The 24,035-nt window shown below is 47.9% G+C and overlaps 1 protein-coding gene across 1 annotated transcript; it reads right to left on the bottom strand.

The window, feature by feature from the left end:
- Positions 1 to 1,370: 1,370 nt before the first annotated feature.
- ZNF398 (zinc finger protein 398) lies at positions 1,371 to 23,460 on the bottom strand. Its single transcript, XM_087820951.1, has 6 exons — positions 23,266 to 23,460; positions 20,226 to 20,621; positions 14,241 to 14,367; positions 13,960 to 14,073; positions 6,676 to 6,789; positions 1,371 to 5,424 (listed from the first exon to the last, which is right to left on the bottom strand). Exons 1-6 carry the CDS (start codon positions 23,287 to 23,289, stop codon positions 4,268 to 4,270), a joined length of 1,932 nt encoding a protein of 643 aa, XP_087677077.1. The 5' UTR covers positions 23,290 to 23,460; the 3' UTR covers positions 1,371 to 4,267.
- Positions 23,461 to 24,035: the final 575 nt, after the last annotated feature.

Raw genomic sequence — 24,035 nt, 5'->3', positions numbered from 1 at the left:
GACCACAGCTGCCTGAGCCAAGAGCAGCATGCAACCCATGGGCAGCCAATCCAAGGGCTGGCGGAAAACTTGTGGTCTGGTATAGAGGAGCTGGGCCAGAGCCCTTAGAATCCGAACTAAGAAAAACCAAGGGAACCAGAGCCACAGGGTGTCCTGACCCACAGGAATGTGTGGGAGCCAGTACAGGAAAGGCAGAGTCAAAGAGCAGGCTGCACGGAAGCAAGAAGCAAAAAGCAAAAAGCGGAGATGTCAGGAATCAGGGGTGCCATAGACACTCTGCTTCGGGCTCCGCAAGCTTTACGGCCCTTGCTCTGGCTAGCCCTGCACACCTGACGGCTGCCATCCTGACACCTTCTACAAGGTGTCAGGCTCTGCGCTCAGCCCTCTCCCAGGTATTCCCTAACCTAACACCTCTGAGACAGAGGTATCCTTCTTCCAGTTTTGCAGGTAAAGACACTAGGCCATGATGGTAAGTAACGCATGTATGCTATGCTCCCTCTGCTGGCACCAGGCCTTGAATCTAGGTCTGAGCGCATGCTCTAAACCAGGGGTAGGGAACTTTCCTGCCAAGGGCCATTTGGATATTTATAACATCATTCGTGGGCCATACAAAATATCAACTTAAGAATTAGCCTGCTGTATTTGGTGAATTAACTCACCAAGTGGGCCTGACCATACGCGGCCAGCGGGCCGAATGTTCCCCACCCCTGCTCTGCACCATGAAGCTGTACTCACTCCCTTGACGTGGCCTCAGGCTAGGCCCTGAGCACCGCCCGCCACCATTCCCCCACCCCCGACCTGACCTAACTTGACTACCTTTTGCTGTGTGAGCCTGACACCAGTCAAAGAATGTTCTCTGTACAATCCCTGCCTCCTTTGCAGTGAAGGGAACAGGGTCAAAGGTATCCACAAATCACACAGACAAAGCATGTATCTGCACATAAACAGTCCCTGGTCTATAAGAGCCCTGTGGGGAAAGACTTGCTTTTATTCACAGTTGCTGAGCAGCCCTTGGGCTGCTATGGGGGAAGGGACAGGGTGCTTTCTTATCCCTCCTTAAGGGGAAATTGGAGCAGAAACTTGGGTTCTCCAAACCATTTCGAACGAACAGATGCAGGAACTCAGGTCCTTTTATACCAACAAGGCTCCTGCAGACAGCGAGCGTCTGTTACTCCCCAGTGAGCCATAGGGTCTGGGCCTGATTGAGATAGGCAGGGACACTCAAATCTCTCAAAAATGCCCCAAAGAGCAGCCCCACAGGCCCCTAGTGGGACCTCTGTGGGCTGTTACCAATGAGGGGAGTATGTAAAGTAGAGCCCAGCAATGGTGTTGCCAACATCGAATATTCAGCAGAAAGGATCAGCCATAGCTTTTGCTTTCTAGACAATCAACTTCCATTTATTTTCACGTCTGTAGCTGAACCAGAGGTTCATCTCACAGTGACAATGAAAACCTAGTAAGCAGAGTGAACCTGGTTACAGTCGAGCCCTGGACCCACTCTGGTGGGATGGTGCCTATTCACGTGACAATACTTCTTAGTCCAGAGGGCAGACAGATGGGCATGTTCCTGGCTTTTCCTCTCTCCTGTCACATCTGCTCATGACAACCCACCCTCAGGTACATCTTTAACTGCTGAATTAAGGGCACAGCTTCTCTCAGGAGCCCTTGATGGACTAAGCTCCTCCACAACCTGAAACCTTTCTGTTGGACTTAACCTCTTCCACTGATCCACTGTACTTACCCATTCTTGAACCTCAGGCAAACTCGGAGCTGGCCTGGAGTTCTACCTGGTGGAGGACTGGGAGAGGAGACCAGAATGCACCCTGGTTGAACTCCTAGTCTGTACCAGGGCCGAGATTAAGACAGCCTCTACCTCTGTCTTCCTGCCACGGCCCTGCCCATCCCTTTCACTCAGCATCATGGCTCCTGCTTCACTGGTATCTGAACTGTGTTCACTTCTTGCCAAAGCTTGGGACCCTGCTGACCACAGCTCCTTGCACAAGGACCTGAGGGACTATCTGCAGCATTCCAACCCACGGGGGTTCTCTTTCATTAGTAAGCTCCGTGTCTCAGTAAATCAATGAGTAAGAATGAATTTTCCACGTTACCCAGTCCGACGTGAAACCTGGAGTTCCTCCTCCAGCACACCATGTAAGTGCTTAAACCTGTTCAGGGAAGGGGCTGCACCACCTCAAGGTGAGACTCTGACTCCTTTCCCTTTTCTCTAGATGCCAACCAGAGCTGGATCAAAACACTCATGTTCCTACTGGGTCACCTGTAAAACCAGAATTCCCAGAACCCCCCAATTTTCTCCTAGTATGAGTCCACATCCTAGCTAGGAAGCTCTCAACAGGCCAGCATTCTGCTCCTCACGTCTTGGTTCTATACCCTTAGGTCTCTCTGTTGCCTTCACTCTGTAAGTTATGGTCTCACAAACATTTCTTCGGTCTCCACGATTCCTGGTACTGCGGATGTCATAGAGCAGATGCTATCACTGTGACTATCCTGAGGGGCAGCATGTTCAGACAGCCTGCCCAGGAGCAGGCTGGGGTGATGACGGTTTTTCCTAGTGTGGTTATGCACCACCAGGCAGGGCAAAGGCTGGGCTAGGTGATAAGGGAAAAAGGGGGTCCTCCCCGTACCATTTCATCAGCAAAGTGTCCTAACTACCCGCAGACCTTGTCCCCAGGCACCTCAGGAAGACTCAGGGGAAACAGAGAGCGCGGGTATGAACAGCCTTTCTGCCTGACTTCGGGCTTCTGCATGCTCTGCCTTCCCTCAGGCTCCAAGCAAGAGCAAAACAACAGATCAGGCTGACTTCAGTCAAGTTCCAGCAGGAATGTCTCTGCTTTGATTTTGCTGCTTATTTGGCTTTGCCTGGATAGAAGCCAGAGACAGAGATAGGACTTTGGCAGGAGAGAGAACGTATCACAAGACACAAAAAAAATTTTTCTTAGAAGCTCACTTTTTCTCTTTCCCCAGCCTCATTTTCCAAACAAAAATCTGAGATCTGTAAAGGGAAAGAAAGGGACTTACACCCAATGACAAAGCCACTTAGGAGCAGCACAAGGCTCAGATGCTCCCAGGGGACTGAAGGATTCCCCACAAAAGGACACATGGTAGCCACGGTCCCCAAGAGCAAAACCAGCAGGAAGAGGCCATCCCTGTCTGTGGCCGGTGCTCAGCTCTCAGTGATCTGTGAAGTTCCCCAATCTGTCCACTGCCAATGTGGGAATGGCCAGATGGGCAAACACTCTGAGGGCTTAAGAAAGCTGCCTTATAACACTAGCACCTCACTACTGAGGAGACGAAAACTGGATGTCCACTGGCACTTTCTGAAACTCCGTAATGCTTATGGAAAGATCTGTGATCTTTTCTGCTCAGGACTATCAATATCAAACACCAGAAATGGGAAAGTCATCTTATTGGCCTGTAAACCAGAAGGAGAAATTGGAAGTAAGTGACTCCAAGAAACATGGTTTGGGCACAAACGTTAGGCTGTTCTCTGGGATCTCTAGCTTTTAAATTGGGGCTGAGAACCCTGCCCCCAACTTTTTAACCAGGGCCTCGGCAGAGGTTTCCAGCAGTTTAAATGCCAGCGAGGCTGAATGCTGCAGATCAAGCTGCTGAAAGTCAAGTGCTGTTCTTGAGAAGCTTTTAAAGTCAGATTTTTTGTTCACCCAATATTTAACAAAATGTACTCAGAAGAATTAGTCTAGGGAACCTAGGAAGGCTGCACTGAGCTGTCATTTGGGGAGAGGCAGTCCATTAGCACACGAGCGGACTTTAGCAGGTGTTGGGAGGAGCAGGAAAGGGGACGAGGCTTGCACACTGTCTTCTGACAACTGTCTTACCATCAGGGGGCTAATGAAAGGCTCAGGGAAACAGCTCTGCCTCAGATGGGCTTCCAGCTTTGGGGGCTCTTCCTATGCACCTGTTTCTACCTGGGGCTGTGATCATTCTCAATCTATTACCCTGTGATGAATTACCAGAGGCCAAATCTTGATTTCCTATCTCTCTGCAATTTCTGCTAAGGTCACATTTTTGAAAAGAAGGGGATGCTGGGCTCCTTTCCAGGCTTTTCTGGGTTTCAAAATGTGATTCTGTAATGCTGTAAAGTCCCCAAATGCAAGCATATCTCTAGTCAAGTGCATAGGGCCCCAAATGCATCAATGTGCCAGTCAATAGTGATTACTGCGGAGGTGGAGGGGCTCGTGGGCCTTTCTCTTGCCCTGGGTGAGAGCATGGACCACCTGGAGAGGGAGGGTCACAAAACTCCCCCTCCACTGCCCTCCCCATACCACTGATTGGCCTCTAGACCTTCAGTATTAACACCAAGGCTGGAGGTTTCGAGGCCAGTTAGGAGAGGACCTGGGGGGTCAGGCGGCTGTCCAGATGGGTTACTCTCACCCCCACAGCCTCCACTGTGGCCCGAACGCAGGTGGTCCTTCAGTGTCTGTTTGTAGCGGAAGCTCCTGCCGCAGTAGGCGCAGGGGTAGGGCCGCTCGCCCGTGTGGATGCGCTGGTGCTTCATGAGGTGGTGCTTGCGGATGAAGCTCTTGCCGCAGTGCGCGCAGCTGAAGGGCCGCTCGCCCGTGTGCAGCCGCCGGTGGTTCAGCAGGTGCTCCTTGCGCATGAAGCTCTTGCTGCAGTCCGTGCACGGGTAAGGCCGCTCGCCCGTGTGGATCATCTGGTGGCGGATCAGGGCCGAGTGGCCGTTGAAGTCAATGCCACACTGCGGGCAGGAGAAAGGCCGCTCCTGCGCGTGGCCGCGCTGGTGGAGCAGGAGGCTGATCTTCAGGCTGAAGCTCCGGCCGCACTGCGTGCAGCGGAAGGGCCTCTCGCTGGCGTGGGCTCGCCGGTGGCTGGTGAGACGGGCCTGGTCCGCGAAGCGCTTGGGGCAGTCGGGACAGGGAAAGGGGCGCTCGGTGCTGTTATGCACCCGGAGGTGGTAGGTGAGTCTTGACGGGTGAGTGAAAGTCCTGGCGCAGTGCGGGCAGGTGGGGGGCGTCTCACTGGCCTGGGCCTGGGGGTTGCTGCCCAGCTCGGCTTGCTGAGGAAAGTGCTTGGGGCACTGGGCACAGGATAAGGGGTGCTCACCAGGGTGGCCACACTGGTGGGTCAGCAACATGTCCTGGCTGAGGCTCTTGCCACAGTGGTGGCATGAGAACAGCTGCTCCCCAGCTGGAGGCGGCAGGGGGTAGCTGCCCAACTGAGTGAAAGTCACTTGTCCCTCAGAGGCTTCTGCCAGGTCAGCGGCTGGATGTCCAAAAGGTGTCATGGGTGCAGGCTGCTGGCTTTTGAAAGCCACATCAGAGAAAGTGTCCTTTGCTGCTGCTGCAGGTGGGGAAGAGAAGGTGACTGGAACCTCGGGGCACAGAGAGGCTCGGGCAAGGCCTTCGGCTTTGACGACCAGCTGTTCATCTGAAAGAAAGGACTCGGAGTCACACCCATCACCGAAGTCTCACAGCAACTCTGCGCACCCCTCTCCCCTCGCCAGCTCTGACTGCTCTGAGCTCTCAACTGGCTCCGATAAGAAGCCCAGTGGAGGGCTGGTCTCCTCATGCACCGTCCACAGTCCCTGTGGCGAATCATCAGAGAACTTACCACTGAGCCTCTTCAACGCTCTGGTGGAAAGAACCACCTTGGCATCAACCTTCCGAGCATTACTTTCATTAGGTTGCTCCTCTGCTCACAGACTCTGAGCCTCTGTTGCCCACTGTGACAGGCCTAAAACCCTGTATTAATCTACTCCCTCCCTCTGTATTCTGCCAGATAAATCCTCGACTGTTAGCTCTCTCCTTCCTGTCCCTGAAAACGAAGCACACACTTCTGCTTCCCACCTCTGCTCATCCTGCCCTTCCTTTTGAAGAATGCACCCGCTCTCCGCGTGACCCCGGCCCTATCACACCCGTCTTCCGCGGCCCAGGTCTGGCTTCACACCATTCCATAGGCCTCATCTAAAAACGTGAACTAAAGCCAATACATGTTCTCCAAACTTCCCGTTTCTTGTATGTCATCCATCCCACTCACCCTTGACACTTAACAACAGGCAGGCCTAGTATTGATATGTGTCCCCAGTATAAATATCTTGAAGAGCAGAAACTGTCTTATTTCTTAGAGTCTAAAAGAACATAGAAGATATTAAAAATCAGGTGCATTAAGTTACGTAAACCATCGGGTCCCTTCTGACCTTGAGATTCTCTTCTGTAATTCAGATGGCAAAATACAGATGTGCTAACTATCTTAGAAAGAAGGTAGTTTGTTTGTTTCCCACCAGCGTTTCTCCTGAGGGCCAGCTCTTTATTGATGGTCCCACTTGTGCCTCTCCAGTGACATTTCTGTCTCCACTGCTTGTTCCAATGTTCTATCCTTTCTCCGTGATCTTTAAATGTTCCTCTGTCTTTCCCCATCCTCATGTTTTTGGTCTACCTGTCATTTTTCTTCCTCTGACAATTCTATTTTGTCTTCACACTTAAGAGTGTGTTTCCTCATTTTAATTTTTCTTAGTTTGATTTCGGTTTTGTTTCTAACTTACTTGAGCACGCCATTTTCCCCCTTTCCCGTTCTCCTCCCACTTCCTTGCCTCCACAACCCGTTTCACCTGCTGTGTCTTCAGTCACTCCCGGCATACGCTGGACCTGGACATGGAGGTCTCTTCCATGCATTACTCACCAGCATAGGTACCCTTGTATATGTCACTCTGCTTAGACTCCTGTGGGGCCCCAACCTGGGGATCTTCCTCTTGTTTAATCCAAGACAGAATATCTGATGTTGAAATGCCAGGCTCTGTTTGTGGGGGGAAAAGACAATGGCTTTTAGGGACTTGAATCAGAAAGTGAAAATAATCATGCTGGTTTGTTGAACACTGCATTTTACTCAAATTTAACTCTAACTAACTATAACAACAAAACAGAACCAGCTTTTAAAAAAATGCATACACCGCCCAGCCGGGCGTGGCCCAGCGGTTGAGCATCGACCTAGGATCCAGGAGATCAGGGTCTGATTCTCCGTCGGGGCACATGCCCGGGTTGTGGGCTCCATCCCCAATGACTCTCTCATCATTGGTGTTTCTCTCTCTCTCTCCCTCTGCTGCCCTCTCTCTGAAATCAATAAAGATATATAAAAATAAAAATAAAATAAAAAAATGCACACACCACCTAGGGAACCAGTTCAAATTTATTTAGTTTTACATGATGTACTACTCAGCTTAATTCATTATTTTTAGTAAGCCCATTTCAAAACAAATCAATTTTTATTTTGGAGTTAACACCCTGAAGTAATCTAAAATCAGTAATACCTTTCATTTCATTAGCACAATTACTTTTAAAATATTTTCATTTTTCTCTCTCATAGCTTTTTTATGAAATAATGAAATAAGGAATATTCTCTCCATTTAAGTAGACAAGGCCTATAAATGTTAAATAGACTAAGTATTTATGGAGCAACACCACATTTTCAGAGGTTTGCTTTAAAATACAACAGGAAGAAAAAAAAAGCAAAGAAATAAGATTGACCAAAAATTTCCTTCTTAAATGTTAATTAAAAAACAAATACACTTTTGCCTGGCCGGGCGTGGCTTAGGGGATGAGCATCAACCTAGGATCCAGGCGATCACGGTTCGATTCCCGGTCAGGGCACATGGCCAGGTTGTGGGCTCGATCCCCAGTCCTGGGCATGCAGGAGGCAGCCGATCAATGACAACTCTCTCATCATTGATGTTTCAACTCTCTCTCTCCCTCTCCTTTCCTCCCTCTGAAATCAATAAAAAAACCCAAACATATATTTAAAAAAACACACAAATACACTTTTTCCCAGCTGGTGTGGCTCAGTGGGCTGATCATTCCATGCACCAGGAGGTTGCTTGTTCGACTCGTGGTCAGGGCACATGCCCAGGTTGTGGGTTCTATTCCTAGTAGGGGCTGTGCAGGAGGCAGCCAATGGATGTTTCTCTCTCTCCCTTTCCCTTCTTCTCTAAGTCAATAAAAAAAAATTAAAAAAAAAAAAAAAAGCAACACTTCCAGAATACAAAGTTAAGTCAGTATAAATACAGACCTGACTCCTCAGAAACATAAATTTCAGGTTCCTAATTTTGGCTCTAGGAGAGATCATTTAACCTTTGCCTATTAAACGATTCAGGCCACTGTTTCCTGAATGCTGGGAGAGGGGAGAATTGTATTTGTAAGTCCCTCAGACCTTGGGGGTTCTTCCAGAAAGAAAAAAGAACAGCCTCCAGAAGCCTCACAGATAACATGCCTCATCTGGTCAGCGAGGAACAGCTGTGCTTGCTATTCCAGCCAAGGCCTATACAACCTTTTTTGGCCTAAAAGGACAAGCTGACAAGGTTCAGAGAGTAAATTCATGCTCTCTGTATTATTTCTCAGAAAAGCCTTGTAGGCAGGTTATGGCTTTATTCCTAGAAAATGAGAACTCACTGGTTTTCCCAGTGCCTCTGGGTCAGAGACCACCGAAGTCCAAGGGTGTACCCAAAGCAGGAACAAGAGCTTGGACAAGACTAAGCCCCAAAGGCTGTCAGGCTGCACAGAGGCTGGCGCAGGCTGTAGCACATGTGGCAGGTTGCCTTTCCAAAATCCCACTTTGAGCTTTAAAGTTGAAATGTATCAAACATACTCCACCTTTTCTTTTTCCTCCATTTTATACACACATATAAAGAAAGAAGCAGGAGGGGAAAGGCTAGGTATAAAGGAAAGGATCTTTTAACAGACATCCAGAGAACAAAGTTTCTATTCATCAGTGATATGAGTCTTTTAAAATGCTTAATTGCTGCCTGGCTGGTGTGGCTCAGTGGGTTGGGCATAATTCGTGTGCCAAAAGGTCACTGGTTCAATTCCTGGTCAGGGCACATGCCTGGGTTTCAGGCTCAATCCCCCCCGGGGGGCGTGCAGGAGGCAGCCCATCGACATTAATGTTTCCCTCTCACAGTGATGTTTCTCTCTCTCTCCATCTCCCTTCCTCTCTTTCTAAGAATCAATTTAAAAGTCTTAATAAAATAGAATGCTTAATTGCTTCTCTGCATCAAATTTCTGACTAACAAGTTAGTGCTACAGAAACCTCGAAGGGATTCAAGTGGCTCTGATGTTCTTTTGGTTTACCATTATGAACTCATAGACTGTCACACATCTGATGAGTTTCCACCCATGGTAGCCATTATTCTTTTTAATGCTCAAGTTGTCCCTTCTTTGGCCACCAGGAGCCCCCTCAGATCTGCTCTATGTCGTTTCACATCATCAAACATCTGTCTGTTTTTTCGTTTCTGATATGACAAACTATATCCCAGGTTCACCTTGGACATTTCCTGCTCCAAGCACACAACCAATGATCTCTGAGGAATGGAATTTAGAGACCATGGTCTGGATGATAAGAATGCTAACTGCTAAGTGTTGGTTCAATATTGCTTCTAGGTGTTTCAATGGATGGAACTATAAAATACATATCTTTTAGAAGAAAAAAGTGTCATGCGTTTATATTCATATTTAAGATTACAAGATTTTAATCAAGTCCTTTGATTTAATACTTGTATCTTTTCTCTCTTACCCTGAAAATTTTGGTTCCTAATGACATTAACATGACCTCTACTTTTATGAACATATATTTCAAAATAATACCAATACTATTAACAAAAGTATGAACTCCATTTTTTTGTGGTTCTCTTGGTCATTAGGATATATCCCATCCCTCTAGGGACATAGAGTAAGATATTATGTTTTAAAGTCATTTGAAAGAAATCTATGCATTTGTACAACATGATACACAGTTTACTTATTTCAGCATGTGTTTGACTTATTTGATATTTTAAGTAAAATATTTATAAGGTTCCAAAATCAAAACTATAGCCCTGGGCAGGTGGCTCAGTTGGTTGGAGCATCATCCCATACACCAAAAAGGTTATGGGTTTGATTCCCGGTCAGGGCACGTACCTAGGTTGCAGGTTCGATCCCTGGTTGGGGGGTGTACGGGAAATCAACGTTTTTCTCTCAAATCAATAATACGTATCATCAGGTGAGGGTAAAAACATTCAGAGAAGTCTAGCTTCCACCTCTAGTCTCCCTCTCCCTGAACAGGCAGCTGTCCTTACTGGTTTTTGTTTTAATCTTCCACTGTTTCTCTGTGAAAACATAAGCAAGTATGTACACATTTTGGTGGTCCCCCCTTTATGTGGCACATTACACAAACTGTGCTGTACCTTGACTTTTTTCCTTGACAGTATATTCTGGGCATGTCCATAGCAGCGTACAGAGATCTTTCTCACTCCCTTTCATAGTTGTTCTGTGTAGCTACACCACTGTTTATTCAAGAATTCCCTAGTGATGGGCACCTGGATTCCTTCCAAACTTTCGTTACAGTATTAGCCAGCAGCTGACCATAAAAGCTATGCAGGGCTGAAAAAACCAAGCCAGTTCTCCAGAACTGTAAGTGGCTGTTGTTACTACGGCTCACTGGCTAAGCATGTCTTCACTGAACTTGGGAAATCCCGGGAAGCTAACCATTCTTTTTGAATAATGATGCTTAAAGTTCCTCTGGTTACTTAACTAGATCAGTACAAGTAAGTTAATATTTACTTTATTAAATAATAGGGTCTTGCCCAGCCAGGCATGGCTCAGCAGTTGACCACTGACCTAGGATCCAGATTGCAGTTTGATTCCCGGTCAGGGCACATGCTCGGGTTGCAGGCTCGAGCCCCAGTAGGGGGCGTGCAGGAGGCAGATCAATGACTCTTTCATCATGTGTTTCTATCTCTCTCTCTCTCTCTCTCTCTCCCTTCCTCTTTCTGAAATCAATACAGATATATTAAATAATAATAATAATTGGGTCTTACCCCTATGGCCATAGAATGCATAGAATGTGATTATATCAACCATGGTTTAGTGGGAAGGGTGGGATTGTTTATCTTGAGGACCTTTTAGAAGTGAAAGAACAGGGAACCTTAATACTAAGACAGCCCGATACAGACACCTGTGCGGTGATGGTATGGCAACTGCTGGCCAGGTCATCACAATGGCCCTCAAAGCACGTTCCTCACAGGCCTGAGGAATCCAAACAGTGGACACTTAAAGGGACACAAAGTGAACGTAAAACCATTGGTTTATGCCAACAGCAGGCTCTGGAGAAAACCAGAGAATCCAGAAAAATGAATACTGATCAGGTAGGAGGAAGTCAATATATCCTGAGGATTTAGGTTTGAGAGGTAGTTAAAAATAGAAAGTCTGATCACAAAGAAATCTAAGATTGTAATGTCTGCACTGGCTGAACATTACTTCAACCTGAGGAGGAAATCTGATTTTGTGTTGTGTGTGTTTTAAACAGATACGGGCCATGCTGTCTGAAAGGCGCTGGAACCCTGAGGTTTTGGGATGTGTAAGGTATTATAAACTGACTTAAAACTGGTACTGAGATATGACTCCTTAAGCAGACAATAAAAAATCCTTGACACATGGAACTACCATGGGTAAAAAGAGAAATACTTTTTTGAAACTTTCTGTGAAACAGGTGTGCGGCTGTAACATAGTCCGGCGAATGTGTTAAGCATCTATGTTAACAATTTAAAACCTCTAAGTTTTATCATTTCCAGGATGATTCTTGTTTTCATATAGGGTAAATTAAAATAAGAGGAGTATACTGGGGTGTGCTTTAATCACTGACTTTGTTCAGGAAAAGATGGCCTTGCTGGACCAGAGTGAACGGGGGTGAACATGGGACAATGAGGATGCACCTGAAACAAAAATGACCAAAGACATCTTCCCAGCTCACTTCAGATGGGAACACACACACACAGACTAAAAGTAAAGGGACAGAAAAAGATATTTCCTGAAAATGGAAACAAACAAACAAAAAAGCTGGGGTAGCAATACTTATACCAGACCAAATAGACTTGAAAATGAAGGCTGTAACAAGAGGCAATGAAGGACCCAGCAATTCCACTTCTGGGTATTTATCCAAAGAAACCCCAAACACTAGATCCAAAAGACATATGCACCCATATGTTCACTGCAGTGTTATTTACAATAGGCAAGACATGGAAGCAGCCTAAGTGTGCATCGATAGACAAATGGACAAAGAAGTGGTGCACATATACAATGGAATACAACTCAGCCATAAAAAATGGAATTTTGCCACCTGCAGCAGCATGGATGGACCTAGAGGGTATTATGCTGAGTAAAACAGGTCAGACAGAAGACAAATGCCAGATGATTTTACTTATGTGTGGGATCTAAAGAACAAAATAAACAAGCAAAACAGAAACAGATGCATAGAGAACATTCTGACAGTTGCAGGTGGGAGGGGTTTGGGGGGATGGGTAAAAAAGGTGAAGGGATTAGGAAGTACAAATTGGTCACAGGGATGTAAGTACTGCACAGAGTATAGAGTCAATAATATTGTACTAGCTATGTATGGTATCAGATGGGTGCAAGGTTTATCAAGGCGATCACTTAGTAAGTTATATAACGTCTAATCACTGGGCTGTACACCTGAAACTAATATAATATTGTATGTTAACTGTAATTGAAAAATGAAAATTATTTAAAGGGAAAGACAACCAAACAACTTGCCATCTCTTAAAAAAAAAAGTCTCCCAGGACTTCAAGATTTAGAAATAAATTTGTTTTCCTTTTGGGTCATTCTAAAATCTTGGCTTGAGTCCACAGCTTTCAAACTAGGAGGGATGGACAGTGGGCTCAGTAATTATTCCATCTGAACTTCTTGTGTAGTTTTTTTTCCAAAGAATTCTAAAAACTGGGAGTTCAGTACTAAAACTATCTGTGACCAAATAATGGCCATACACACGCAGCTGGTCTGCAGTTTGGCCCTAGTAATAGATTATACTTGCTGACGGCTATGACAGGTAACTAAGAATACTGAATCTTTGTGATAAAGTTGCCCATCTTTATTTGTGATGTTATTTTAGACTCATTACATATACCCATGACACAGCTATTAATCAAATTCGACTTGTTACATTGCCTAAATACCATCACCCACACATTCTTAAAAATAAAATGTGTGGCAGATATATGCTTACCTCAGAGAGGATACTCAACTTAAGATTTGAGCATTTCTTTATACGTAAAATTTATCTCAAAAGTAAAAAACAAACTGAACTCTAGGTTGATGTTCATGCTAAACTACTTAGGGGGAATGTGTTGATATCTTACTGACTTTGAAATACACTGAAAATAGGATGGATGGATTGATGAGTGGTTAGAGGGGTACAGAGATGGGCATATGTGAAAAGAAAGTAAAATGTTAATGGTGTAATCTAGGCAACAGGTATCTAGGTGTTCACTGTAAAATATTTTGACTTTTCTGTTTGAAAATTTTCATGTTAGAAAAAAGTAACAGTGTACGGGACAGGGGTGGGGTTATAGGAGAAGTCCATCCAGTAGACATCTTGAGAGATGAATTTCCTGAGCCTTCCATCCAGCAAAGAACAAAAATGGCTCAAGGTTTCTCTGCTAGAGAGGCAGGACTTGAGAGAAACAATACAACTGGATGTTGACTGGCAGCCTTTCCCACACAAAATCAAGCAGCTGCCAACCAAAAATATTAGGGAGGATTATTTAATTAGAGGTGGGTCCCATACCGGGCAACGTCTGGTTAAGTGCATCTCTGAGTGACCTTGCAGATCTCAGCCCCTCCAGCACGTCTCACCAACCAGGTCTACAGTCCCTGGAAGCCACTTCCCTCCAGACAAGCACCACTGCCTGTTCTGCCGTCTAAAGACATATTTATTTTACTAAATAAACAGGGCTCACAACCTGTGTCATGGGATGCAATTAGCAGCCCTCAGATGTGTGGTACTAATGGGCAAAGGCATAGGATGAGGTGGTCCCTCAGCTTGTTCTCCTACTGATCCAGTCACGTAGTGGTGGCACTGAGAGGCTCTGGAAGCCCCCAGGCCTGCTTCCTCAGTCCTGAGCCACCATCTCTCCTCCCCCTTACCTTCACTGGGGTCGGTGGGAATCTCACTTCCCTCTGGCCCCACCTGGTCCTCCGTATTATTTTCTCCTTCGGGTTGAATCTGAGATAAGACATCAGGTTGACTCATGGCATAATCTAGGAGGAAGAAGGGAAAGGCAGGATGACAAAGGGATAAATGAGAATGACAACTAATTGCCATCAAGGTTGAGCTGAAGGCTTTGAGGTCCACGGTCCAAGGGGATTTCCTTTAGATTCCAGATCACTTCTCCCCATCCACTCACAAGGTGCCAACTCAGCCTCACCCATGGAGATGAGAGACTCGTAGTTGCCCTTCATGATATTCTTGTAAAGCTCCTTTTGCCATTCTTCTAACTTTTCCCACTCTGGGGTGGAAAAGTAGATGGAGATATCATCAAATGTCACAGGCACCTGAAATTACAATGACACTGGGGTCAGTCCCTCCCACTGTAATTCAATCACCCAATAAACCTACACTAAGTGCCTTCTAGGTATAAAAAACTGTGAGCTACTGAAAGGATACAGGAAAAAATTAAGACACAGATCTAACCTCCAGGAGTTGACAATGTTTCCAAGGAGAAAGGTATAAGCTTCAGGGCTACAGTCACTCAGACACAGGTACAAATGAGAAGCAGTATTTAATTCACGCAACACAACACATTCTGAATGCCCTGTAAGTACAAGGTATATTCATATCCTAAGCACCAGGATTGTAAAAATAAGCTTTCTGCCCAAAAGGAGTGCATGACTATATTCAAATTAATGACATGCACAAGAAATTTTGGAAATAGCTATACTGTGGATGTGGCTAGTCCTAAAGGATAGGTAGGGTATATAAACAGGCTACAGACATATGTTGTTCGTTTTCACATCTTGCTCTGCACCTAAAATTGGTCTCAGGGCAAATGTAGATACTCAACAGTTTATTTTTATCTAACCTCACTGCACAAAGCATTTGCGATAGCTTACAACAAAAATACAGATAATAAAAAATGACAAAAAATAAAGGATTAGGGTGGGCTTCTGGTTCACTGAAATGACAGTTTGTAAGACTGAGAGGGACTGTACCTCTCTCAGAATGAGGAGGAGAGGCCATCACCAGATCAGAATTATTATTTTTTTAATATGTCTTTATTGATTTCAGAGAGAGGAAGGGAGAGAGGGTGAGAGAGATAGAAACATCAGTGATGAAAGAGTCACTGATCAGCTGCCTCCTGCAGGCCTCTCCCTGGGGACTGAGCCCGCAACCCCGGCATGCGCCCTGACTGGGAATCGAACCTCAATCTCCTGGATGAAAGGTTGATGCTTAACCGCTGAGCCACACCGGCTGGGCACAGACTGGAATTTTTGATGATTTTCTCACTGAGACACAGAGGATGGGCGGGTACTGAGGTCCCAGGAGCATGAGGAAGCAGCCCCTCCCTGTGCACAGGAAAGCGCTGCAGGTGAGGAATGCAGAGAATTCCAAGCTCAAAGCTGGCAGGTATACTGAGTAGGAGTGCAAGTGATTTATAAACTGCAGTTTGAAGGTCTATCTTTAGAATAGTGGGGCCTCACTGTGGTCCTTGTCAGCCCTGGCAGCAGCAGTCTTTATCACAAAGGTAAAACCACAAGCCTCGTCTGTAATGAAGTTTACCCCCCTGCCTGGAGACAGCATGGGATTACAGTATAGGTCTGACAACTAGGAGTAGCACCCTACTCCTGGCCTCCGGGTGGTCCCTGCACTGCCTACTTGCTCCTTGCCACGGCACCTGAAAGTGAAGCCCATCTGCATGGAGCACCTACAGACCCAGCTCCCTCCTGCAAAGGGAAGACTCTGGTTAAACAGACTTATGCAGTGGCCAAGAAGACATGCCAGCTTCCTATAGTTAACCTATTAATCAATCGAATCCTCCACGTATAGATATGAATATACAACCAACGATTACTCAATATTAAAAATAGTAATAGTAGCACCAAGATGAACAAACACTACAAACAATCCTAGAGGAAAAAAACAAACCGAGAATCAAACAAACCTCTAATACACAGTCCCAGAAATTCAAACACATACTGCAGCCACTAGAAAAATTCAGACTGCTTTTTGAAAAGGACCAGAAAATAAATATTCTTGAAAATAAAATGTGTAATTGTTAAAAATAAAAAGTAGGAAGGCTGGAAGGGAAAGTCACAGAACTCAAGTTAAAAAGATGAAAAATATGAAGGAAAAGTCAAAAGACAAAGACAATAATCGATATCACCTGTTAAACTAGTTCCAGGATGAAAATAGAAAAAAAATTGGGAGGGGATGAAATGTTACAAATATAGATTCAGGAAAAAAACTTCCCAGAGCTAAAAAGATACCCGCCTTCTGACTGAGAGGTCATACCAGCCGCTCAACACAAGTTTAAATGTGTTTTTTTAAAAAATTGATTTCAGAGAAAGGGAGGGAGAGGAAGAGAGAGATAGAAGCATCAATGAGAGAGAATTATCGATCGATTGATCAGTGGCCTCTTGCACAACCCCTACTGGGGGATCAAGCCTAAAATGGGACCATGTGCCCTGACCAGAAATCAACCCTGACCTCCTGGTTCATGGGTTGATGCTGAACCACTGAGAACACCGGCCAGGCTGCCCAACACAAATTTAAAAAGACCTACACCCAGACACCTACACCTCAATAAACTTTAGAAAAACTAGTATGAGTAGAAGATAAACACTTCGAGAGAGAAAAAATAATTTACAAACAAACGGGAATTCATTTGGTAGTACACTTTTTATCGATTGCACGTGATGCTGTGAGACCCAGGACCAATGCTTTTACAATTCTGAGAAAAATGGAATATTATTCATCTTTTAAGGAAGGAAGGAAATTCTGATGTGCTACAACATGGATGGACTGGGAGATGCTGTTAGTGCAATAAGCCAGTCACAAATGGACAGATACTGTGATTTCACTCACATGAGTCATCAAATTCACAGAGAAATAAAGTACATGGTGGACACCAAAGTTTACTTCACATATATCAATGTAGTAAATCTTCACTATCTATAATTTCCTTAAGAAATCTGTAAGAGAAATCGCATTATTTTACATATGATTTTAGAGTTTAAGATGGACAGCTTAAATGTTACCCATTTACCCAGGGAAGTCAGTAAGTAACTTTAACTTACCTTTTCTGCTATCTTTATGGCAAATGCTAAGTTTAAACTCTCCTAAAAAACTTCTGGAGGGGCTCCAGACACAAATAAAACATACTGTGGGAAAGGTTCTCCGTCAGACCCTGACCCTGAGACCCTCCCAGGTACCTCTCCCTTGAAAGAGTCAGTTAACGTCATTGTCTCCATTTCCTCTCTTCCCGCTGACTCTTCAGCCTGCTCCGTTCAGCGTTGTATCTCCGCCAGGGCCCTGAAACCTCTTGCCAAGGTCACCGGCGGGTCTATATCATCAAATCCCTCACTACCTCCTCCTTCTAGACCTCTCGGTAACAGGCGCACCTCAAACGACAATTCTCTCCTCGAAACGCTTTTTCTCTTCCCTGGGATCCCACATACCTTCCTGCTTTGTGTCTTTTCCCACCTCATGGCCGCTCCTTCTACCCCCGGAGCTTTGCCCTTGGATTCTTTCTCGTTTCTCCACTTTCTCTCCTGCGCTAACCACTTCCAGGTCCGTGACTTACACTGTGATCCGTACGTCAACAATTCCCTAATATTTCTCACCTCTGAGCTTCAGAGACCGCTTAACACCTCTCCTGAATGTGTTGTCACAGGCGTCCCAACCTGCAAGGGAAAACTCCTCACTCCTTCCCAACCCCCCGATACCCCCATCTCAGTAAATGTCAACACCTCCATCCAGTTCTTTAAGCCCAAAGCCCAAGGGTCAGTGAACCTAAGGTCTCTAAGAGCACATGTTCTGGGCTAAATACAACTCCGTTATTTAATGTCAGTAGCTACATGACCTTAGACAAGTTAGGGTTCTTATGGAAATAACAAAAACACTTAGAACGATAAGTTCTAAGTCAATTATCACATGGTAATTTACAATTATTGTCGTACTTAAGCCCTCCTTCCCTAATTCCCATTGTAAATCCTATAATTCTACCATCAAAACATCCCTACCTGTCCACTTGTATCCATTTCCACCACTGCTACCCTCATCCAAGCCACGCTCATCCCTCCAACCATTACAGCTGCCTTATCAATTTCCCGTTTCTGTTCTTACCCCCACGATCCATTCTCCACATAGTAGCCTAAGTGATTCTTTCAAAATCCATACCAGATGTATCTCCTCTGCTTAAAACCCTCCAATTTCTTCCCTTAGGGGCACTAAGAAAAAACCCAAATTCCTTAGCTTGGTCTCCAATGCCCTACACATTCAGTGGTTCACAAACCTAGTCACGAATCAGAGTGAGCGACAGAGCTTTAAGAATTATTCATGCTCAGGCCCCATCCTGGACCTAATCAGAACCTCAGGTGTGATGTCCATCAAAATTTTAAAACCCTCTAGGTAATGCCTATGTACATCCAGGGCTGAACACGCTGCCCTAAGGGACCTGACCCTGCTCGTCCTTCCAGCCATGCTCCTGTTGGCTCGCTGCTTACCCGCTAACGGGCCTTCTCCTTCCCCTTCATGCTCCAAGTTTGTCTGTGCCTTTGGGACTTTGCACCAGGTAATCTTCCTGCCAGAAAGCTCTTCCTCAGGTCTTCTCACAGTTGGGTCCTTCCTGTCAATCAGTCTCAGCCTACATATTAGCTCCTTTATGAGACCTTCTCTGACAGCCAATCTAAAATAAATCACCTGCCCTGGCTGGTGTGGTCCAGAGGTCAGAGTGTCAGCCTGTGCACTGGTTCGATTCCCAGTCAAGGGCACACACCTAGGTTTTGGGTTCGTTCTCCACTCCGAGTTGGGAGGCAACCACTTGATGTCTCTCTCTCACATCGATGTTTCTCTCTGTCTGTCTGTCTCTCCCTCCCCCCCCCCCCCTCTGAAGAGCAATGGAAAAAATATCCTCAGCCCTGGTCAGTTTGGCTCACTGGTTAGAGTGTCGGCCCATGGACTGAAGGGTCCTGGGTTCAATTCCTGGTTAAGGGCACGTACCTCAGATGCAGGCTCCATCCCCAGCCCCAGTTAGGAGGCAACCAATTGCCGTGTCTCTCTCATATCAGTGTTTCTCTCTCTCTGTCGCTCCCTCTCCCTTCCACTCTAAGAAATCAATGGAAAAAATATCCTCGGGTGAAGATTAACAAAAATAAATAAGTAAATCACCAGATAGCACCTTCATTGTTATCAAAGCACTTAAATGTGTTCATTTTCTTATTTGTTTATATTACCTTTCTTCCCCCACTAAAATTTAAGCCCCAGGGCAGTTTACAGGAATAGTTCATTGCTATGGTTCAGGATGCAGATTATCAACAAAACAGTAAGTGTTTGAGAAATATCTGTTGAATGAATGAACAAACAGGCCTGGCTGGGAACCAGCTGCCTCAAGGCTGTCTTCCACAGCTTAAGAATAATGTTTATTTCCTTTTGTTTTAAAGGCTATTCCATCTGGAAAGGCTGGGCCCCAGCATCGCAGCATGCTTCTGTCAAGGAGCAGGGTCTATGTCAATCCTGGACCTGAAGGTCACCCCAAACCCTTACGTTAACCACTTTCCCTATATCCCTTCCCTTTTCCTCTTTTTCACCAGAATTGACCCAAAACTCAAACTGACTGATTTAAATATTTAATTTAGTTTCCACACCAAGACTGTGGCAGACAGATTCTCTCTCTCTCTCTCTCACACACACACACACACACACACACACACACACACGTGACTTGTGGGGCCCAACTGGCCCCGCTGGTGTGGCTCTGCGGTTGAGCATCGACCTAGGATCCAGGAGATAGAGGTTCGATTCCTGGTCAGGGCACATGCCCGGGTTGCTGGCTCAATCCCCAGCAGGGGCAGGCAGGAGGCAGCCAATCAATGACTCTCTCATCACTGATGTTTCAATCTCTCTCTCTCCCTCTCTCCGAAATAAATGGACATATTAAAAAAAAATAATTTAAAAAAGTGACTTGTGGGTAATGATCAGGAGAAAGCAAAAGAAAAAAAAATCCACCTGCCAGATCACCAACTTTGTATTGGAAAGAGTTTTCCAATCTGAAGTGTGACATTTCAAATGATCACAACCCTGAGCATGAAATGCTTCCCAAATAATTAACACAAAACAAGTCCAAGGTCCCTAAGACTATCCCTTACTAAGGTCTAACGGTACCACTTTCCACCTAGAAGTGAAGTACTACTACCTTTGGGATATCTCCTTTAATACCCGGAGGCAGCCGCAGGATCCAGAAGTTCCTGTTCCTCAGCAGGTTCTCCAAGTTCTCCAGCCGCCTCTGCAATAGCCCATACTCCTGCAGCAGCGTCCCCAGCACGGCCCACTTGCCATCCAGCTGGTTCCCAAGATCGGCCACTGTCTTTTCACAGCTGGCCAGCTTCTTCTCCGCTGTCCCTGTCCGTCCCTCTAGGTGCAGGAGTCGCCGGCTGTGAACCTCCACCTTTCGCTCTATTGCCTGCACAGCTGCCACCACTGTCCACAGGGAGATGGCTGCGGTCTGCAGGTGTGCCTCGTTTGCTGCTGGGGGTGTGGGAAGAGGAAGGGGCTGCAGGGATGTAAGGCATTCGGAGTCCCATTCAGAAGTCTGTGTGCAGTGGAGAGATGAAACAAGACACTGAGTGTTAGTTAGAAGGAGCCCTAATCCAAATTCAACTGAGGTAAGGACTGCTTAACTGACCATTTGAGATTCATCTAAATATAGCTTTAGGACTGCCTGCAGAAGCCTCATCTTCACAGAGCTCATCGGCATCAAAAGCCAAGAGAACTGCTTTGGTGGGCCAAGGATGGATTAGATTAAGACAGTGAGTGAAGCCCAGCCGGTGTGGCTCAGTGGTTGAGCATCCACGTATGAACCAGGAGGTCACCAATGGATTCCTGGTCAGGGCACATGCCCCGGTTGTGGGATCCATCCCCATTAGGGGGGGTGCAGGAGGCAGCTGATCAATGACTCCCAACTCAGTGTGCGCTGATAAACCCCTTACTGACTTAAGCTCTGGCCCTGTCCACCACCCTGCTTACGAACCACAACCATACCATTCAGTCATAGCTGCACAAGCTTTGAAGGTTGAGTCTGGAGGGTTATTAAGCAGAAAGCAGAAAAGACTTGTTTAACTGTGTTACTATGTTATTCCACTGGGCAGAACTAGAACCAACATGGAATTTTTAGGCAGGCAAACTTTGGCCTATATAAGTAACTTTTGAACTACATCTTCCAAGGAAGTAACAGGCTATCCCATCACTGAATGTACAGTGAAACAGTATATTTAAAAAAAAAGAAATTCCTAAAAGGAACAGGAGGTTGAGAGAGCATGACCTCTACAAAGACTTCTGACGCTACAGTAACCAGCTCTCTGGCCACAATCTCCCACCTCCCCAGCTCACCCCCTACCTTATTTTCATTTCACCTGCTCTGCAATCCCACTAAACCCTTGACTAATCCATTTGCTGCTGGTTTATCAGCCTGCTCCAAGCTTTCTTTTTTCCTCAGCTGATTTCAGCCACCTTCAACCCTGTCTGTCCTCGTCCCTCACCTGCTCGGCTCATCTCCAGGCTTGAACCAGTCCAATCATTCTCATTCTCTGTTCCTGTAAGCAGGCTGGTAAGTCACACAACCAGGTAAACTGGTGTCACCACGCATCATCTCTAAGCTCCGTGGGGACTCAACATTCACTGCCTGGTACCCCCATGCTGCTTCTCCCAGTCCTTATAAGTGGCCGTTACAAACCCCAGGCCTCCTCCTAACACTTTTACTACAGCGCTCTTCAAACTAATGTGCATAAGACTCATCTGGAGATCCCGTTAAAATGCAGACTTTGATTCAGTAGCTCTGGGAGGAAGACTGAGACTCTGCATTTTTAACAAGCTCCCAGGTGCTAGTGCTGGGAGCACACGCTCAGAAGGAAGAGTCTTGGCCGCTGCAGGGCCCCCTCACTCTCAGACGACAGGGAAAAAAGAACTGGATCCAAACTCTCTCAACGTTTTCCACGCTTTCTTCTTCCTGTCCCACAGGGAAAAGGCTCATCCCATTTAAAACTAATCTCTCCGAGACTCATGCTCCGAATGCCAGCTCTTTCCACATATTTAGGCACACTGTTCTTTTTTTAAAAAAATGGTCAATATTTCAAATTTCTCCTGACTCCTAAATGGGGTTATTTTGATTGACATGTGCTGCGAGTACAAAACACACACCCGATTTTGAAGACTTAGTATGGGGGGGGAGGGTGTATGTGTGCAAAACTCGATTAATTTCTTTGTTTTGACCACACATGAAAACATTTTGCATGCACCGGGTTACATAAAGCAGATCACTGAGTTCGAGTCCACCTATTTGTTTTCATTTTGCAAATGTGACCACCCGAAAATGTCAAGGGATGCGTGGGGCCTCCCCCGGGCTGCTATTGGCCCGGCCGGCGGACACGTGCTCGCCGCCACCTTATGTTTTCAAAAGGCTGCGGAGGAAAAGGAGTTGGTCCGAGGGCGGCGCGGCTGCTCCCCCCTTTTCCTCCGCTTTCTCCCACTTTCCAGCCCCTCCCCGGTCGCCCGGTCGGGCTCCCGCCCCCACCCGAACGGCTCCCCCTGGGGGTGCCCGAGCCGCCGTCGGCCCCGCTCGGGGCACCCGGGTCCCGCGCGCACGGCCCGAGGGCCGCCCCCAGGCCCGCGGGCCGCGCCCCCGGCGAGAGCGAGCGCGCGAGGCGAGGCAGGCCCGGCCGCGGCCCCGACGGGGGCTCCGGTGCGCGGCGGTGTCGCGCGCAAGGCCCGGGGAACCCCTGTCCCCCCCGCAGTCCCTCGACACGCCTGTGTCACACCGTCGCCCCGCGCGCGGGGGACGGGCCGCACCGAGGGTGACTTTGCGAGGACGCGCCCAGAGGTGCGGACCGGCCGGTGGCAACGCCGCGCCGAGCCCACCGCCCCGCGTCCGTCCGTCAGTCCGTCCGCCCGGCGGCACGGGGCCAGCCCGGGCGCTCCCGGGAACCCGCGGCTGGGCTGCGGAGCCCCGGGCGGCGCACCGAGGGCGAGGCTGAGAGACGCCGGAGGGACGAGCCCCTCAGACCCGAGCCCGCCCGACACCCAGGCCCCTCGCCCGCCGGCCGGCGCGCCCGGGGCGCCTGTGCTCCGGCCCTGACAGGCCCGGCTGCCCGCCCTCCTCGCCGCCCGCGGGCCCGGGGCCAGAGCCCGAGGCGCCCGGACCCCGCCGGCGCGCAGCCCTCGGCGCGCGGGGCCGCCCTCACCGGAGCCGGGGCCGCCTCAGCCATGGCCCTGCGCCGTCCCGCCCGGGCCGCAGTCGTTGCTGTCGCCGCCTCACGGACCCTCACGGGCGGCGAGCGCCCGGACTGCCTTCCGCGCCCGGGCTCGCGCGGTTGCTCGGGACGCGGGGACGCGGCGGAGGCAGGGCCGGAGGAGCGCGGGCGGCGGCGAAGCTCGGCGGCGCGCGGCCCCCAGCGGCCCCTCAGCTGGCGCTTTGTGGGCACCGAGCGCACGCCGGGCACGGCTGCGGCCTAGAAGCGCCGCCCGCCCGCTGCGCAGCGCGCCCCCTGCCGGCCGGCGGACACTCCCGCCGCGAGGCCGGGCGGGCTGCGCTCGTGGGCGGCGATTGCTCTCGCGCGTGTTGTTTTCTCCCACCCGATGGGGCTCCACAGGTTGCAGCTCGGGGCCCAGCCGCAAACCAGGGCTCATCTGGCGGAGTGTTTTCTTCCCGGAGGCCCGGTGGGCAGGCACCGCCTGGAGGGGTGGAGACGGGCAGAGTGCGGGAGCTGGGTGCCAGGGAGCCTGCGGGCTGGAGTGAGTGGCACAGGGGCACACAGCTGTGACGAACAGGATGTTCGTCATTTGCAGAAATTGCAAATGTAGCTGCTAAGATGAGGTTCGCGTCCCGCGTGGCCCGTGTGAGGACCAAAACCTACTGTACAGCTGTCCTTCCAGCCGGATCACTGAGGGTACTGTTGGCTGGGTTTGTGCCCACAGACGCGAAACGGGCACGGATTCTCTAGGGAGGCCGTGT

The sequence above is a fragment of the Miniopterus natalensis genome, chromosome 10, assembly GCF_054644295.1.
Source record: "Miniopterus natalensis isolate mMinNat1 chromosome 10, mMinNat1.hap1, whole genome shotgun sequence".
Lineage (NCBI taxonomy): Eukaryota > Metazoa > Chordata > Mammalia > Chiroptera > Miniopteridae > Miniopterus > Miniopterus natalensis.
This window is presented reverse-complemented; position numbering and strand designations above follow the sequence as displayed.